At 37.5% G+C, this 19373-nt stretch overlaps 1 protein-coding gene across 6 annotated transcripts in view; it reads left to right on the top strand.

Moving 5' to 3' along the window:
* The window catches only part of CEP63 (centrosomal protein 63), a 56654-nt gene that overhangs the window by 13690 nt on the left and 23591 nt on the right, over positions 1-19373 (top strand). For all 6 annotated transcript variants that reach the window (XM_021707686.1, XM_008048381.2, XM_008048383.2 and 3 more), the window contains 3 exons: positions 2123-2300; positions 15995-16090; positions 16764-16886. In XM_021707686.1, coding sequence (XP_021563361.1) covers positions 2123-2300; positions 15995-16090; positions 16764-16886 — 397 coding nt within the window. The remainder of the gene's footprint in view (positions 1-2122; positions 2301-15994; positions 16091-16763; positions 16887-19373) is intronic.

A 19373-nucleotide genomic window follows, 5' to 3' on the forward strand; every position in this document is an offset into this window, starting at 1 on the left:
TGGGAATCTTTGAGTTTCCTTCACGTGGATGTCTGTATCTCTTGCAAGACTTGAGAAGTTGTCAGCTGTTATTTTGTTAGATAGGTTTTTTGTGTCTTTGCCCATCTCTTGTCCTTCTGCAGCTCCAAGAATTTGAATATTTGGTCACTTCATGATCTTTCATATGTCACGTAGGCTTTCTTCATTCTTTTTAATTCTCTTATCTGACTGGGTTATTTCAAAAGACCTGTCTTCAAGTTCAGAAATTCTTTTCTCTGCTTGTTCTAGTCTATAGTTGAGATTCTCAAATTGCATTTTTTATTTTATTCATTAAATTCTTCACTTCAGGATTTTTTTTATGATATCTATCTCCTTGTTGAATTTCTCTTTCAGATCATGAATTTTTTTTCCTGATTTCTTTGTATTGTTTATCTGCACTTTCTTATGTCTTCCTGAGTTTCTTTAATGTAGTTATTCTGAATTCTTTTTCAAAGCCTTTAATACATTTTCTTCTTTTGGGATCTGTTACCAGAGAATTCTTGTGTTCTTTTGGAGGCTTCATATTTTCTTACTTTTTCATGCTTATAGTGTCATTATGTTGATATCTGCACATGCAGTTTTAACAGTTGCTTCTCCCAAGTATATGGATTGGCTTTGGCTTTGATTCTTGGTGGGTGTAGGAGTGTAGTATCTATGACTTTTTTGGCCATGATCAGTATCAGTGGTACCTAGGAGGTCCTCAGTGTCTTAGACTGTAGTTGTTAGTGGAGGTTATCATGAGGCTTTGTTGAGGACAGGGACACCAGGTGTGCCAGTTCTCAGGTACCAGTCAATGATGGCCGCACTGGGCAGAATGGGCCTGTCCTCAGACCCCTGGATGGCATGTGCAGGCACTGGTTCTGGTGGGCAGAGCAGAGTGATCTTTAAACCCCTGGATAACATGCACAGGCACTGGTGGTGGCAGAAGTGGATGGGGTGGGTGTTTCCTTGGTCCCTAGATGGTGCTCAGGGGTGCTGGTGGCAGGTGAGGTGGGATCTCTCCTCAGGCCCCCAGACAGTGGTGGCTTGATCCCTAGTGCCGGAAACAGTGTGTGTGGGTACAGGTGGTGGCGGCCTTGGGCCCTTCCTCAGGCCCCTAGGGCAGTGTATGTGGGTTCCCTCTAGTGAGTTTTCTTCTCATTTCAAGTTTCTCATTGCAGTTTGGAAAGCGTATCTGAGTTATGCCTCTGACCATATTGTGCTCTGGGCACAGAAGCAAAAGTGTTGAGCAGAAACTAAGCCCATCCAGGTCTTGGTTGTGGACGGCGTCTCTTTCTGGAATGTTGGCCTCAGCTCAGCCGTGTGGGCTGGATGCTTGCCTTCATCGCACTTGGGGTTTTCTCCTCTTAAAAAGCAAAAGTGAAAGTACAGGCGTATAGAGCTTTTGTCACACTAAGAAAAAGTGTTTCTTTTAAAAAGTGTTCAAGCCCTAGTGATAGTACTTTGTGACCATTTCTGGAAAACTCTGAATATAACCCATCTGTGTCCACCTCTGTTTCCACTTCTACAATGTCTGACGGCTCTTGAAACTTGGAAGTACATCAGTGGGTTTACAATAATAAGGTCTTAAGTTTTACATTACGTTTCTAACAAAAAAGTGAAAGAAATAGTTGAAATAAATCTGACTCAAGGATTAATTTCTTGAGCAGCTCTTAAAACTGTGCTGTCACTTTCTTGTGGTAGTACAAGCTCTCAAACAGCTCTCTTTCAAGGCTTTTTATTTTGGGTAGATGAAAATGTGACACGTAGGTTTATCTGGATTCTTCCGAAAGCTTCCCTAAAGTATTTCAAAAGAGCTGTTTGTTAGTTGTGGAAGTTTCACTCCACAAGACAGACTTAAAACATCAATCTTGTGCTTATCAAAATGATTGGGGCTTTAGGGTGGCTGTCAGAGGAAGACAAGCTATCCTGTGGAATAAGTAATCATCTTAATGTGAGCATTAAAAGCAAAAGCTCGGAAATCCTGTTCTTTGCGTCTGGTTATTTATTAGTTGACGTTTCTCTACTTTAGGTAGGTTTATATCTGCTATATTTTTACATAAGAAAGATGAAAAGCCACTTGGACATTTATTCTATGTTCTTACTGATCTGTTCTTATTTATAGGGGATTTTTGACATCTTGTGAAGCAGAACTACAGGAGCTTATGAAGCAGATTGACATAATGGTAGCTCATAAAAAATCTGAATGGGAAGGGCAGACACATGCTCTAGAAACTTGTTTGGACATCCGTGAACAGGAGCTTAAGACTCTCAGGAGTCAGCTGGACATGAAACACAAAGAGGTAATGCTTCTTCTTCACACTTTGATCTTACCGTTTATATTAAACATGTTTCTTAAGTATTTGTAGAAGAAAGCATTTATATACTGAGTTTGTTTCTTTATAGGTTTTATTATAATCCTGGTAATTTCTTTTAGAAAAAAGTCATTGTGAAAATGTAAAAGAATATTAATATTTCTTTTAACTTGGCTATATATAATACATACATAATTTCTTTAAGAAAATACAAAAGAGCACCACACAGTGTTTGTGTAACTTTCATTATATTACATGTCCATATTAACATTCACTGAGTTTAGCAGAAGTTATTTTTGGCTTCACTGTGTGGCTAGTGTGAAAAATAAAATTGAGTTCCAAATTGAAGTATTTGCCACTTTTGGTTAGATTTAAAACAAAATTAAGAGAGCCCTTTAAAAAATTATATTTACACTTGTTTGAAAATTAGAAAATAAATAAAAACATTACCTGCAGTCCCACCTACCCATTGATATTGTTAATTTTGGGGGAAAGTGTATTACTGTTTGCTGATTGCTGTCTCATAAAGTAGCTGGCACAGTAGGAAGAAGTACACCGGCTGTTGGAAGGGAAGCAGAAAGCATTTATAAGAACAAGAGTTGTCTCAGTTTTCTGGCTTGAATTTCGGTCTCAGAAGAAGTGGAAGAGTTGTAGGGAAGCACTGGTCTCAAGTCTTGCTCTGAAGACCTTTCCTACCATAGGCTCGCCACTCGTGAAGGCTGCCATCAGCTTATCCAGGCGCAGTTCTGTGGGTGGGACACATGGAGGTTATGGTTTGGTCGAGAAAACTTATTAAGACTAGTTTAGAAATGTTTCATAAGGAAAACATTAGGCTTGATAACAATGTTTTTTATGCTTAGCAAGAGAATCTCTAAATGGTTGACCATTTGCACTTTGGGTTAAAAGCAAGTCCATGGTAATGTTGGCCATATTGAATTTTTCTGTTAATGCCATTTGCTAAAGTGCTGTTTATTTTAAAACTTAGGTATACCTTTGAGAATGTGTTTTAAAATTACACCTTATGCAAAGATATAGAAAGTGATGCAAAAATGTACTTAGAAAGTGATGCAAAAATGTACTTAATGATACATAATCATGTTGATTGTTCCAAATCATAATTTAGACAAGATCATTGTCCCTTTATATAGTTAGTAGCTACTTTAGCTAACATTTCTTTGTTTCTCTTAGGGTATAACAAAAATTGTTCTGTTTAGTAAGTTGAAGTAAAGATGGTTTATTGGTTAAGATAGATAGGTAGTTTATGTTGTTCATTAAAGAAGTTCCCAAGTTTGTGATTACGAGAATATTTAGTCACTCTCTTGCTAAGTTTGAGCTTATTCCTGTGGCTTAATTTTGATGTCGAGGACATTATTGCCATTACTTGCCACCTTAAAGAGAAGTTAAGGGATTGAATGGTTAAGTTTCATGGTAAGGGTTCTAAGATTACAAGTTTGGCCTGGGGACATATGAGAAATTTAGAACCACAGCTGTCTGGTCAGTTTGCTGCTTTGTTGATTTAGGCTGCTGAAAGATGATTAAGTTTCTAGAAGTAATGTACTTTTACCAGACACTAGTAAAGGGAATCTGTTCCATAGAGTGTGTCTGTGAGATTGTGTCGTGTCAAAACACTTCTTTCAAGTGGGGGTTATAACTTACTCATAATCTGATTTGAGTGGTACTTGATAGAAGATCTAGACAATAGGGCTTTAACTTTTTGTTTGTCATCGTTTGTGGCTAGCCAATTTTCCCAGTACCATTTGCTAAATACGGTTTCCTTTCCCCAGTACTTTGTTGCTTATCGCTTTGTCAAAGATGAGTTGGTTGAGGGACTACATTTTTGTTTCTGCATTCTTTGTCCTGTTCCATTGATCCATGCGCCTATTCCTGTGCCAGTACCATGCCGTCTTGGTTACTGTAGCCTTGTAATAAAGTTCAAAGTATGAAAGTGTAATGCCTTCAGCTTTGTTCCTTTTGCTGAGGATTGCTGTAGCTATTTGCACTCTTTTATGTTTCCATGTGAATTTCTGTATTGTCTTTTCCAGGCCTGTGAAAAATGATGATGGCAATTGATAAGGATTGATTTGATGTAGATTGCCTTGGGTAGGATGGACATCTTGACAATATGGATTCTTCTAATCCATCAGCATGGGATGTTTTCCCATTTGTTTGTATTGTCCTTGATTTCTTTGAGCAGTGTTTTGTAGTTCTCATTGTAAAGATCTTTTGCTTCTTTGGTTGGGTGGATGCCAAGGTATTTCATTGTGTGTGTGTGTGTGTGTGTGTGTGTGTGTGTGTGTGTGTGTGTGTGTGTGTGTGTGTGTGGCTATTGTCCGTGGACTTATGTTTTTTTATTTGGTTGTCAGCCTGCTTGTTGTTGGTATATAGAAATGCAGCTGTCTTTGATGCATCAATGTTGTATCCCCACACCTTACCCAACCATTTATCAGCATGAGGAGGTTTTTGACAGACTCTAGGGTTTCCTAGGTGTAGAGTCTTATCATCTGCAAAGAGGGATGGCTTAACTTCCTCATTTCCTCTTTGCATGCCTCCGATTTCCTTCTCCTGCCTGATTGCTCCATCTGGGGCTTCTGCTACCATGTTGGACAGGAGGGATGACAGTGGAGAATCCTTGTCTCTTCCAGTTCTTAGGAGGGATACCGTTAACTCTTTTTTTTGGCATTTTGCCCCTGTTTCCAAGTAATGTTTCGTACTGGCATATTTTAACTTTTACTTTTAGCTGTTTATCTGATGGTGCACTACTGTGAAAGATGAGGGTTTGACTATCTTACATTCAACTTCCATCCCCTCATCCTGTCAGGAGTGACTATCTTAATTTTGGGTTGGATTAGGTTAAGATGGTGAATGTTATTCACAGCTGAGTCAGATATTATAACTATAAATACACTTATTTTTTTGTACTGTTTTCATTTTCCCAGGGATTGATTAATTGTCTCGTTTTCATTTTTTTCTAAACATACTTGTCATCGGTTCTTTAAAACCCTGACACAAGTGTAAATCTTCTCTCAGCGTGTTCAGACAGATCAAGTAATCTGTCCGTTTTCTTTTTTTTTTCCCTGTGACGATATCTTTCCTGGAGCTCACCATTTTCAAATGTGGGCTGCTTTCAAGACTAGCTGTATAACTGTCATCTTGGGAACTCCTTTCACCATTATTCTGGAGGTTTTCCAGGCTTCCCTCCATTTTCCTTCTTTGTGTTCTCTGTTGTCTTCTTTGTATGCTTACTTTCCACTGAGGTAGAGCTTATTTTTGAGGTCTTATATGTCTGAAAATACTTCTATTCTCTTTTCAGGCCTGATGGAAAGTTTAACTGGTTGTAGAATTCTGCTTTAGAAGTAAGTTTTCCTCAGGATGTTTATAGTTAAATGTGAATTCTTTCAGGCTTGATCATTGGGTAATGACAGATTAAGTAGTTTGCACCAAACCATCCACTGAGGACAAATAGGTAAGCTCGACTTTTAAAAAACTGTGCTTGAAGTGAAGTGCTAGCAGGCTAGTGAAGAGTTACCAGGCCAGGATCTGGGCTGGGCGAGGAGCCCTGGGAGGGGAGTCTAGGGCTTGGGGCCTTTATTAACTGGAACTGGAGAAGGCAGTTGAGAGGATGAAAGGCCGGATGGGGTTTTGATAACTTCAGGGGACTAAGGCAGTAAAGGATTTGGTGTCCAAAGTGGCTCTGGATATCTCTTCACTTTGGGTAGGGACCCTGAAAGGCTCATCTAGGAGTAAAGATGGACCAGACGTAGAAGGTGTTGGCCACCTTGAAATGATCACTCCTGAGCCTGCGGGTTCGAGACCCGCCTGGGCAGGCGAGACCTCGTCTCTACAATAAATAAAAAAAAATTAGCCGGGTGTGGTAGCACGTGCCCGTAGTTCCAGCAACTCGGAAGGCTGAGGCGGAAGGATCGCCAGAGCCCAGCAGGTCGAGGCTGCGGTGGTGGCCGGGAGCGGCCACTGCACTCCAGTCTGGGAGACAGTGAGACTCAACTCAAAAAAGAAAAAAAAAGAAATTACCACTTAACTTCAGACATTTAAATCCCTAAAATCAGTTTAGGGTGAACTTAGAATATTACTGTCCTCATGCATCTCCAAAGTGCTAGGGCTTCTAGAAACCTTAAAGAAGCAAACATAAATTTTCTCCAAAGGAGAAGACACCTTTCTGGGTATTGACTTATGTCTTCAAATAATTTTGCAAATACAGTGCTTGGTACATACTCAGAAAATAGCCCTAGAAAAGCACCAAGAGATAGAGACAACAAAAATGATACATCTTAGAAGCAACAAAAGATAGAAACAGACTCATGACCATCTAGATATTGGCATTATCATGCTCGTACTTTGCAATGACAATAGGTAGTTGTATTCAAGAAGCTAAAAGTTAAGATTGAGCATTTCAAGAAAGGGTTGGAACTGTAAAAAGTAAACAAGTGGAAAATTTAGAATTGAAAAGTAGAATGACTGAAGTTAGCGCTTTGAAGATTAAGAGATAGCTAATGAACTGGAAGCTATAACAGAAGAAAATGCCTAGAACAAAGCAGAGATAAATGATAGAAAATACGGGTGAAAGAATCAGCAAAGGAAGATACCGCTAGAAAGTGCAGTATCAGTTTTTTGGACTCCCTGAAGGAGAGGGATGAATAATAATGAGCATAAGCAGTATTGGAAAAGACACTGACTGAACTTTCACTCAAAGTGAGGAAGGCCACCATGTTCACGAGGTCTAGGAGTCATAAGCAAGATAAATAGAAAGAATGTTTACCAAAGTTGAAAACCAGAAGACAGAGGCAGTCAGAGGAAAAAAGATGATCTGCAAACAGCCCTTAATAGCTGGCTTGTCAGTCAAAAAAGTGAAAGCCAGAAAATAGAATATCTACACAGAAAGATTCTGCCCCCCCGCAGGCCAGAATTCTGTCTCCAGAATAAAGATGAAATAAACATATTTTCAGACCAACAATAATTGAGAGAATTTGTCACAAGCAGAACTGAACTAAGGAAATATTAAAGAATGTTGTTTAGGTAGAAGAAGAGTGATCTCAGTTTGAAGTTTAGAGCTGCAGGAAAAAATGAAAAGCAGCAGTAAATATTGAGTAAATCTAAATTAATATTGACTGCATAAAATAACAATCATAGCTTTTTACAAAGCATATCAAATTATGGTGACAGCAATGGCGTGTTTAAGTCGGGTTGGGATAAGTGGAATTAAAGTATTTCTGTAACCCTTGGGTTGCCTGAGAATTGGCAAATCCAACTAATTCACATTAGACCTTGTTAAATCACAAATCCATGTTTTAATCTTGAGGGAACCATGAAAGTGTATATTGGTAGAATATATCTTCCAAGCTAATAGAAGGAGAAAAATAGAATGCTAGAAAGTAATCAGTCCCAAAGAAAGCAAGAAAAGAGAGAAAAAGGAACAGAGCTTATTAGGTACAAATAACATGTAATAAGATGATAGATTTAAATTCACATATGTTTGTTGAAAGTAATTGCAGTAGCTGGCCTCATTAAAAGATAAAAATTGACCAACTTAATAAGAATAATTAAATACAATTGTTTAATGTTTATAAAAATACAGCAAGATTGAATGTAACAGATAAAATACAAATATATACCATGCAAACACATTGACTAGAAAGATGACATAACTGTATTCATTATCATAAAAAGTATACTTGGAGCAGAAGCAAAGGTGAAGAGAAATATTTCATGATGAGAAAACATGAACTTTCAGGATATATAACTGTAGCAGACATTCTTTGTGCCCTTACTGTGCCCTCTTTGCCCCTGATTTTATTTTTGCTATTATGTCTACTACACTGTGCTCTCTCTCGGGCCACGGAAAGCTGCTCAGGTGATATTTGGGAGCGTCAGGCATTAGCACTGCTGGGGTATGCTTCATGTGGTGGAGGGACTAGAATCGGCAGGTAAATTCACCGACTTCCCATCCCTCAGAGACAATTCTGAAACACATTCCGACTAATTCCTTAGTGGATTTCTTGCTGCTGACTGCAGTAACAAGCTCAATAACACCCTTTCTTGGCTTTCCTTCCTTCTCTGCCTTGCTCTCTTTGTTTCTGCGCTGTGAAGTCCGTGTCTCAGGCTACACTTTTGGGGGAACTCAAACTAAGACCCAAAACATCCATGTATCTAATAAAATGGTTTTTAAAAATTTTCTCTTTTTTTCCTGTCTTATCTGGATGCAAAATGTGGTAGAATACAAGGAGAAATAGATGAAGCCACAATCATAGTGAGAATTTTAACACATTTTTATTCGTAATTGATGGAACAAGAAACAAATACAAGTAAAGATACAGATTTGAACAGCATGGTTAGCAAACTTGATTTAATTTATATATATGGAACATTGCACAGCAAAACTGCATAGTACACTTTCTATTCTAGCACAAACAGAACCTTTCTCAAAAGTGGCCATAAGCTGGGTTATAAAGTAAATCTTGATACAATTCATTGGCTTGAAATCATAGATATGTTTTTTGAACATAGTGGAAATAAGTTAGAAAAAAAGATACTTTGAAAATCTGCATATATTTGGAAATTAGAACATACAATTCTGAATAATTCATGGGACAAAGAAGAAATCACAGTGGAAATTAGAAAATACTTTGAATTAAAAATGAAAATACCATACATCATGCTTATAGGATGCAGATAAAATGTCTCAGAGGGAAATTGATAGCCATAAGAGTGTATATTAGAAAAGGCTGAAAGTCAGTAAGATAATGATTCATCTTAAGAGATTAGGGAAATAACTTGCTAAATTCAAAGAATGTAGAAAGAAGGAAATTTAAGGAAAAAAAAAGAAAGTAAAAGCTTGGAAATGTCATGCCATGAGAACACTTCCAAAAGGAAACTGAAGTAACAACATGAGACAAATACATTAAAGCCAAAAACAGTACTAGAGACCCAGGGATGTTTAAACCTTAAGAAAGAGCCAATTAGCCAGGTTACTTTAATAATGTAATTGTGTAAGTACTTAATAACATAGTCGTAAAATATGCAAAGCAAAAATAGACAGGATTAAGGGAAAAATTAAATTAATGGTAATCACGGACGACTTTAACACACAGCTCTCTCAATAATTAATATGACAAGCAGACAGAAACTCAGTTAAGGTGAAGATTTGATCAAGATGAACAAAACTTGACCTAATTAACCTAATTAGAATATTGTACCTAATAACTGATAAATATACATTATTTTAAAGTTAATATGGACCATTTACCACTGCTGCCATAAAGCATATCTCAACATGCTTCAAAGGATTAAAATCATGTTTTTTTTTTTTTTTTTTTTACCAAGGTGGATTTAAGCTAGAACTCAAAACAACAAAGGACAATCAGAAAATCCTCAAATGCTTGGAAATTAAACAATACACTTCTAAATAACCCACGAATGAAGAAGAAATCACAATGAAAATCAGAAAACATTTTGGGCTGAATGTTACTTTGGAATGCAGCTAATGTGGTGCCTAGAGAAGATTTTAGTTACATATAAAATATGTGTATCTACTAGAAGAGAAGGGCTCAAACTCAGTGACCTATTTCAAGAACTTAGAAAAAAATAATGGCAAACAATGCCAAGGAAAGGAGAAAGAAAAGATGTGTAATAAAGATAAAAGCTGAAACTAACGGAATAGAAAGCAAATGTAAAAGAGGATGAACAAAGCCATAGTTGGTGCTTTAAAAGTCTTTGATAAGACTAATCAAGAAAAAAGAAAAATAACGAATGTTAGGAATTACAAAGAGAAACCACAGTAGAGCCTATTAACAGTAAAGGCTTATGAATGACTTTATATTCCCTATCAAAAATTTAGATGTAATAGCAACATTTCTGGGAAAGCTCAGTATATAAGAAAGGTAGACGCATGTGAATAGTAGCTTACCTATTAAATCAAATCTGTTACTGAAAAACCCTCTTATTGAGAAATCTCTCTGACCCACTAGGTTTCATTGCTGAATTCTACCAGATATTTTAAGGAATAAGTAACACCAGTTTATACAAAATATTCCAGAGAACAGGAAAAAGGTACGATTTTCCTACCTCCTTTTTTTTGAAGCAACATAATCTTGATTTGAAAATCTAACAAGGACATGGCAGATAAGGAAAATTATAGGCCAGTCTCTTATGAGCATGAATATGAAGCTATTATAATACTGACAAACTAAATCCAGCAACATATAGGAAAAATATTACATCCTAGCCTAGTTAGGTTTATTCTAGACACTCTAGTTTTGTTTAACATTTATAAATCAATATAACTCATCACAATTTCAGAGGAAAAAAAAAACCTATCATTATCTTAAACAATCCAGGAAAAGAATTTAATAAAATTCAGTTGTCTATTCATGATACAAATTTTAAAATTCCTTAGCAAACTAGAAGTATAAGGGAACTTCCTTAATCTGATAAAAGGGTATAGTAGAAACGGATAGAAAGTGACAATTAATGTGAATTATGAAAAGCTTTTCTTCAGAGATTGTGAGACAAAGATGCCTATTATAATCACTTTTTCATCACTACAGTAGAAGTGTAGCCGTTGTAACAAACAAGAAAAATAAAAGATATGAGGATTAGAATGGAAGAAATACCACTGTAGTAATTAATATATGCTTTGTATACATAGAATTCAAAGATCCTACAAACTATTAGAATTAATAAATGAATGTAGCAGGATTGCTGAATTCAAGATTAATAAACACAAATTTAATGTATTCTCAATACCAGCAAAAAGCAATTAAAAATGAAGTTAGAAACACCATTGGCAAGAGTATCAATAAAAGCCCCAAATACAATAAATCCAGTGAAAGAGGTACAAGACCTCCACACAGAAAGCTCTAAATTATGGAGAGAAATTAAAATGGAAATAATTGGAGGATGGACTATGTTCATGGATAGAAAGATTCCATATTTTAAAGGTGTTGGTTTTTCTAAAATTGATCTGCTGATTCAGTGTTATTTTTAATAAAAACTCCAGTATATTTTTACTTGAAAATTGACAAGATTGATTCTCAAATTTATGTGGAAGCAGCCAAGGCCATTTAGGTGAAGAGGAATTAAGGTGGAGGACATAGAGGACTAGACAACAAGAATTTTAGAAATGATATTAAGACAGGGTGGTATTGGAAGGACAGAAAAACAGACCAATGGAACAGAATGAAGAGTCTCATAACAGAGATTTCTTCCGTGTGGACATTTGATCATGACAGGGGACACTGCAGGCTGGTGAGGAGTGTTTTCAGTACCTGGCACTGGATTCGTTGTATAGTAGTATGAGGGAAAAGGAAAAATTTCATGCCGTGTGCCAAATCCAGTTCTTAGGTGGATTACAAATTTAAATGTGAGCTGCTTTAAAAAATTTTCTAGAAAATTACATAGACTATCATAGTGACATTGGAATAGGGAAAAGGTTTTATTAAAAAAATCGTAAAAGAAAAGGCTAATGATTTGCACTGAACCTTTAATCTATTCACAACGTATAACCAACGAAGGAGGGATGAAGAACTTCTACAAATTTCACAAAGGAAGATATCCAAAATGGCCAGTAAGCATGTGAGAAAAGGATCACTTTCACTGTTTATTGGAAAATGTGAAGTGTGACCACGGATACCTCTAGATATGCACCAGAAAGGCTAAAAGCTAAAGAACTATTAATATTAAAGTCCCTGTAAGGCTGTGAACAGCTGGAACCCTTCCATATTGTTGGTAGCAATGTAAGTTGCTGTAATGCTTTTGGAAAACTGTTTACCAGTTATCTACTGAAGTTAAACTGTGGCCTAGCTTTTCTACTCCTGATTATTATATATGGTATGTCTGTTCATAACAGCACAATTCTTAGTAGCCAGAAGCTGAATACAGCTCAAATGACTATCAGTGATAGAAAAGAAAGGAACTTAAAAAGTTATGTGTTCATGCAGTGCAATACATACAGCATTGAGAATGAGATTTTTGCTACAGGTAACAATGTAGGTGAATCTTGCAAACATAATGTTGAGTGAAAGATGCTAGCCCAAGAGTACATTCTATATGATTCTGTTTGCAAAAACAGGCAAAGCAAAACTAATTCATGATATTAGGAGTCAGATACGTGGTTATGTGTGATGGGGTGGGCAGGGTAGTGACTAGTGGGTGGGAGGAGACAGAGCTTCTGGAATGGTGGTGGTGATTGGAGGGCAGATTCTCTTCTTGATAAATCATTGAGCTGTACTTTTCTGTGTGTATTTTCCTTCTGTTTAAGTTCATTAAAAAGTAAAGTAACAGTCAATTCCTATTTGAGTGGTTGAAAAACACGTATTTTGTGCATGTTTTTCTGTGGGTGTTCAGGGTTTTCCTCTTTTGGGCCTGGAAAAGTTTGGAAATAATTAATGACAGTGGTTAACTCTGAATGTTACATGAATTAGCTTGCATGCTTTCAGCCTTATACACTAAAAGTTCATTTCACGTTTACACAAAGTACACTTGTATTTTATCCTTATTAGTTTCTTTTTATATTAATGTATTCTGTTAACATGCATAATTTTTTCCCTTTCTTTTGTTTTATGCTAAAACTCTTGTATTGGGAAGTACTAGAAGAGCTGTGAACATCTCAGCCTTGTGATATTCATTAACAGCTAATACTCTCACTTCTGTTTTCTGATCAGTGACTTAGTGTTGTGTAAGAATCAACAGTACAATTAACCAGAACTTGAAGTTCTCATCTCTCCCTGTTGGTGTTAATCATGCTTTATTTTCTGGAGTTGGGGAGTTGATTCTGCAGCGTTTCTTTCAGTGCTTTTTCAGAATCATTATTCCAGAGTGTTTTTTTACCTTTTTGGGATGGACTTCTTTGCTGTCCACTTTAACTGTAGAGTATGTGTAAAGGAGATTTCAGCCAGACAGAAGAGCTTAGTTTGGAAATCTAACTTGCACTCAGTCTGTCAGTTTCTTTTGTAAGTCTCTTTTGTATTTCTTCACCTTGTTTCTTTAGAGTCTGGCACTTTGTCATTTGCATTTCCTTGTTAATTAACAAACAGATTGACCTGAGATTATCTTTATTGCCCCTTGTCTTAAAAACATTTTACTTTATCTCTGTAAGCCTTGGTGGAAGAATTCTTTTTGCTCGCTTTGAGCACTCTGTAGTCATGTTCTGTGCTGTCAGTAGGTCTTAGGAAATCATTTGAAGATTTGAAGATTCTGCAGATCTGTCTTGTCTAAAATGTGATCGAGAGCCAGAGAGCTACTGAAAGTTAAAAGAGGGGTGTGCGTGTGTTGGGGTGGGGAGTGGTTGGTGGTGTTGAGGGTCATGTGGATAGTAAATATAACATGCCTTTTCTCTTAGTATCTTTGTTAGGAGTAGTAGTTACTACATACAGATTGTGCTTTTTCTTTATGGGCTATAGCAGTGTAGACATAACCTGCTTCTCTTTTTTTCTTCTGTCTTTGCTCTCATTTCTACTGATCATTGCATGTCCCACCTCTGCCTACTTTCCTTCTAATTTTGCGTCTTCTAGCAGACTGTGGACTAGTAAATATGGATAATTAGGACTGTTCAACATGTGTTAAACAGATGAGTCCTCAAGATCTTTATCAGCGCAAAGTAGGTGGGCTTGGGGTTAGTCTCTTTTCTTTTTAAAAATGGCCTTTTCTTGGTTATAAATACAGTAGCCTTTGGAGAAAATTTAGAAAAGACAATAAAGCAGGAAGAAAAAATAGTATAACCCATAATACTACGAATCAGAATTAACCTGTACTAATGTTTGGCATTTTTTTTCTTTAAATGATACAAGTTTACTTACGTAAAACTTTTTCAAAAAATTGGGATTTTAGGATAGTTTTTATTATCCGCATGTTTTTCATATGATAAGTATTTTGCATGTTAACTGTTAATGTTCACATATTTAATTATGCAGGTGCGTATTAATTCATTCATTATATTCATTCAGCAGTTCCTTTTTATTAAACATTTAGATTTCTTCCAGTTTTTTTAGTTTTACAAAAGAGCAACATCCCTGTCAACAAATAAATGTTTAACATCTACATTTATTTTCTCTACGTGGATCTCTAAAAGTAGAGTTTACTAGATCAATGTGAAAAAGATTTTGAAGGGTTTAATATATACTCCCACATTGCTTTCTTTTTTTTACTTTTTTATTTTAAAGATGTGTGGTACAAGTTGGGATTGGTTACGTAAGTGGTCTAGGTACAGGTAAAGTTTCATTGCTTTCTAGACAAGCTATTATGCTTTTCTCTAAACATTTTAAACATTTGTGTGTTCCTGATTCCAAATAATTTACCCACATAGGTCTTATTTTATAAGATCTTTGCCAATCTAATAGTTGTAAAATATCATTGAATTTTCAATTTTCCTCTGTTTGCTAGTGATATTAAACCTTTTTTCATGTTTACTGGGCATTTATATTTTTGTGGGAATCATTCTTGTTCTTGGATAATTTTTCTATTAAGGGCTTAATTATCTTTCAAAATTGGATTTATAAGAGTTTTTATATATTAAAAGTTAAAAGCTTTTTTATTTTTTGTAAATGTTTTTCTCAGTTTACTTATCTTTTAATATTGTTAATTGAATTTTTTAAAATTTAGAAGTTTTACATTTTTACGTAGTGAAATCCTTTGTTTTAAGTGACTTTTTTATTAGTTTTGTGCTCAGAAAGTGTCCTCTCATCCAGAAATTTAGGAAACATTGGTTTAGGTCTTTTTAAAAAGTAGAGTTTTCTATTTTGTTGACTATCCATTCTTCTAGTTTGAACTTTAGAATGAGTTTTTCAAGTTCCACCGGAATTTTTTTTACTGAAATTGTATGACTCTTATTTTTATAAGGAGTTTATTTCTAATACTTTACAAAAATTACCGTTCTGTGTTTTGATTGGGTTATTACCTCCTGTTCCCTGTCCCCCTCTCCCTCCTTACTTGCCAAAAGATGAAATTCTGACTGGTTATCAAGAGAAATATTGCTGGAGACTTATGAAGGTGAGAGCTTGGTATAAAATAGTGGTGACTGATGTCACATAGTGGAAGAATGGGTTAGAATAACTTTCTGCCAAGGTGCAGTGGCTCACACCTATAATCCCAACATTTTGGGATGCTGAGGCTGGAGGATAGCTTGAGGTCAGGAGTTTGAAAACAGCCTGGGCAACACAGTGAGACCCTGTCTTTACACAATTTTTTTTTTAGGGTAACTTCCTTCCTCTGGTTGGTGTGACTGGTTTCTCTGAAGTTGGTGTAAATGGGAGGCAGCTACAAGCCTCATATTGTCTTTCTGTCTGACGTTACCGTTCTGCACTTTGATTTAGAGAAAATATTCTTGGAGTCTCATAGTTTTGTGTTGTTTTTCATACAGTATTTTTGGTTTCCAAAGTTCAGAAAACTCTATCTCTTGAATTTTTTTCATGAGTTTTGTGGTGAAAAGGATTGGTAGTCAGAATTTTCATCTAAACCTAGAAACTCTAAAAACTGGTTGCTCTCTGTTTTTTGGCAGTGTTGTGGATTATTGAATAACTAGATATTTGGCTTCCTGAGAAGTGGGTTATCACCATATATATGCATTTGAGAACTTGATTTTACAAATAAATACAGAAGTGACTTTATATTTCTGTGCTTCAGAGATGTTGTTTCAGTGCTAATAATGAAAAATGCTACTACCGATCTGCTTTTAGGTTGACCTGTTACATCAGCAGGTAGAAGAACAAGAAGAGATGAAGCAGAGGATGACCACGGAGTACAAGCAGGAGTTAAAGAAACTGCACGAAGAGGTGAGGCTGCAGTGCTGATGCATGTGGCTCGCTCTCTCAGCCTGAAGAAGTTGTGAATGAACCTGTTGCTGCTTGTAAAGTGGGAAATTCGTATTATATGGCAGGTACAGGGGTGAGAGTATTTTTCTGTTCTTTATTCCAGGCCTAGTTATGTGTTTGATATTACCTAGAGCAGAGATTCTAAGACATGTTTCTCGGTTGAGTACCTGAAAGAAATAGAGCCATTTTTGTGCAATACTGTGAAGTACTGATGCCAAAAAATACATTCAGTATTTTAATTTTTATCAGTTACTAGATTTTAAATAATGGAAGATCCAAAGGTTTAAGAAGCACGTTGGAATAAATAAGAAAATTCTGTTCATTAACTCAATTTTATTCTTCAGATTTGGAAAAAAAAAAACTGCTTTTATTTTGATTTAGTTGCAAAGTATTCTTTTCCTGCTTATTGGATATCCATGTCCTGCACAGCATGGCTGAGAACCATAAGCCTAGAGGAAAGAGTAAGACTTTGTATTAGTTTTGTTTTGAATTTTAGTTTGGAAATCTAACATGTTCTCAATCTGTTTTCAGTAGTACTGGTTAGCCCTGCTCTTGCTTTTATAATACCAATTTGTCCCACCACCACTGTTTACAGATTCTTGAATTTTATGTATAGAAATAACTGTTTCTACAGTTAGGCAGACTGAAGAGAAGCTATGAAAAGCTACAGAAGAAGCAAATGAGAGACTTCCGCGGAAATACCAAAAATCACAGAGAGGACCGGTCTGAAATTGAGAGGTTAACTGGAAAAATAGAGGTACATTCATTGTCATAATTTGTTCATAAGTGATTGTCAGCTTTCATGTAAGAAAATGCTGTCTCTAATGGCACTATTTCCTGAAACCAATTTTCTACCATTTCTAGGACGGCTGCTGAGCTATTTCAAAGATGGGAGGTGAGCCAGTGTACAGCCTGTCATCATCTGGTTCCCTGTGGTTAATGCAGTTACTAGCTAGCAATAATTCTCAACAGGGCAGTCCCACCCTTAGAGGGCATTTGTATGGAGGCATTTTTTTGGTCAGCGAAGTGAGTGAGCATGAAACTGGCATTTAGGAGACAGAGATCAGGGATACTAAACATGCCTGAGACTGTACCACATAGTAAAGATTATGGTACCCAAATGCCAATATCTCCCCCAGTGGGAAATGTTGACCTCCAGTTACTAACAGTCCTCCGTGGGCATTGATCTTGCCTTCTGTATCATTATGTCTCCAGCACCTAATGCAGTGGGGACGTGCTAGATGTTGAAAGTACATGGCACTTTCTGTGCAGAGTACTCTGCATATCAGGTGGTTTATTCTCAGTTCCCATTTAGACACAGTGAGCTGTTCACCTCTCTCTGCTGACTTTGTTTTCAGGACTGAGGGACGCTGAGGACTTGGTGGACGGTGGTGAGCTAACACTGATGGGAATAGATGATGGAGCAGCATAAGGCTGCCGCTCCTGGCTCTGTCTTTGCCTTGAGTTCTTCAGGACACACAGGAATTCCCAGTGTGCCAGGCGTGACAGGGGACCTGGGTGTCTGCATTTTCTCCAGCTACTCTAGCTGATTCTGATTTGAGAAACATTGTTCAGATCTTTGTGTGATCACTTACAAGTTTTCTACCCTGGGCGAATGTATTATTATTGCCTAAAGTTTTGACTTCTGTTTTGTTTTGCATCTCAATATTTGTATGCATTTGAAGAGCTTAGAATCAGGAGACTACACAGCTGCTGCTTCCCCTCCAGTGCTTGTCGGCATGACCTTTTTGCCCTAAAACCCTTTATACCCGTCTTGCTCTTCATTGCCACTTCCTGACCGTTCTCTTTTCTTTCTGTCTGCTTTAGGAAAACTCTCCCAAACTGTATTTTCCTTCTCCTCCCACTCTACCACAACAGTCATCAACACAGAAAAACATTTCTGTGACCAAATGCAGGGGCTTCTCCCCTCACACTAAGCAGCAGATACTAGCTGGGTGTCCTCCGATTCAATTCTGACACTATCAACCCAGGAATAGTGTCAGATAGGGCTCAGCCTCCGAGATTCCTCCTCTGCCCTCGTCGCAAATCCAGGAACTAACAGGCAGATGAAGAGATCCATAGGGCCAGGTTGAGAAGGGTCCCGCGTGCAGGGGCTTCTGTCCCCGTGGAGTTGGGGTGCGCCACCCTCCTGGCATGTGGACGAGTTCTTCACCTTCTCTTCGGCCTCTATGCATTCAACTCTCCAGAAGTTCTCCGATCCCTAGCCTGTTGGATTTTTATAGAAACTCTTGGCAGCAGCATTCCATTCCCCAGGACATAGGGCAGAGACTCACAGTCAGAAAGGTAGGGGGAAGATCAGAGGCAGGTGAAAGGAGGGCAGGAGAAGGTAGCAAGGGCTGTGCAAGTTTTGAGCCGGGAACTGTGGCTGAAAGCTGCTATCCACAGCATAACGCCAGCTACCTCAAAGCCCCATCTTTATCAGTCCTGACCAGTGAAACTTGGGGTTTCGATTGCTTACCTGCCCCTCCGTCCCCTGGGCTTCTCTCTTGCTTCATCATATTTGCTTGGGCAAAACCACAACTCTGGTCATGTCATGTGTGGCTGAACATGACTGGAGAAAACATAGCCAGGCTGTCCAAATTCATGACCACTGACCTCAAATGGGTCCTGATGCTACCCAGAATCATACTGTATTTCCTCTTATTCTTCCATTTCTCATCATGGGTGTATCGTACTTCCTTTTTTCTCCTCAAACTTTCTTCACTTTTCCCTATATCTTCTCCGTTGAGTGATCTCCCTCCTTCTGTTTACAGACTTCCGACTCAGTTTCTACCCACCTCTCTGTGCCCTTGTACCCTACCTTTGCTCTCGGAGGGACTATCCATGCCCTCCCCCTTCCTTACCTTAGACTTTGCTCTAGCAGTTCTCCTCTCCTCTGCGTCCTCCGTTTTTCCTTCCTACTGGATGTTTTCTACCAGCCTCCACGTTTCCCTCCTCTTAAGTGTCTTCTCGTGACTCCTCTCTTCCTCCTCTGCCCCATTTTCCTCCTCCATTTTACAACTAGAACTTAGAAGGTAACTTCAGGCATCTTTACTTGTCTCCAGTTCCTCTTGTTCCATTTTTCTTGCACCCACTCACTCAGGCCTGCTGGAGCTATTAGCATGGAAGTTACCAATGACTTACGCATTCCTAAAGCCTACTGGCCGGTTCTCTCTTCCTCATCCTACCTGCTTATTTGTGCCCAGCTGGTCTCTTCCTCCTCCTTAAAACACTTTCTTGACTT

The sequence above is a fragment of the Carlito syrichta genome, unplaced genomic scaffold, assembly GCF_000164805.1.
Source record: "Carlito syrichta isolate Samal-C Ts95f unplaced genomic scaffold, Tarsius_syrichta-2.0.1 Scaffold123386, whole genome shotgun sequence".
NCBI lineage: Eukaryota > Metazoa > Chordata > Mammalia > Primates > Tarsiidae > Carlito > Carlito syrichta.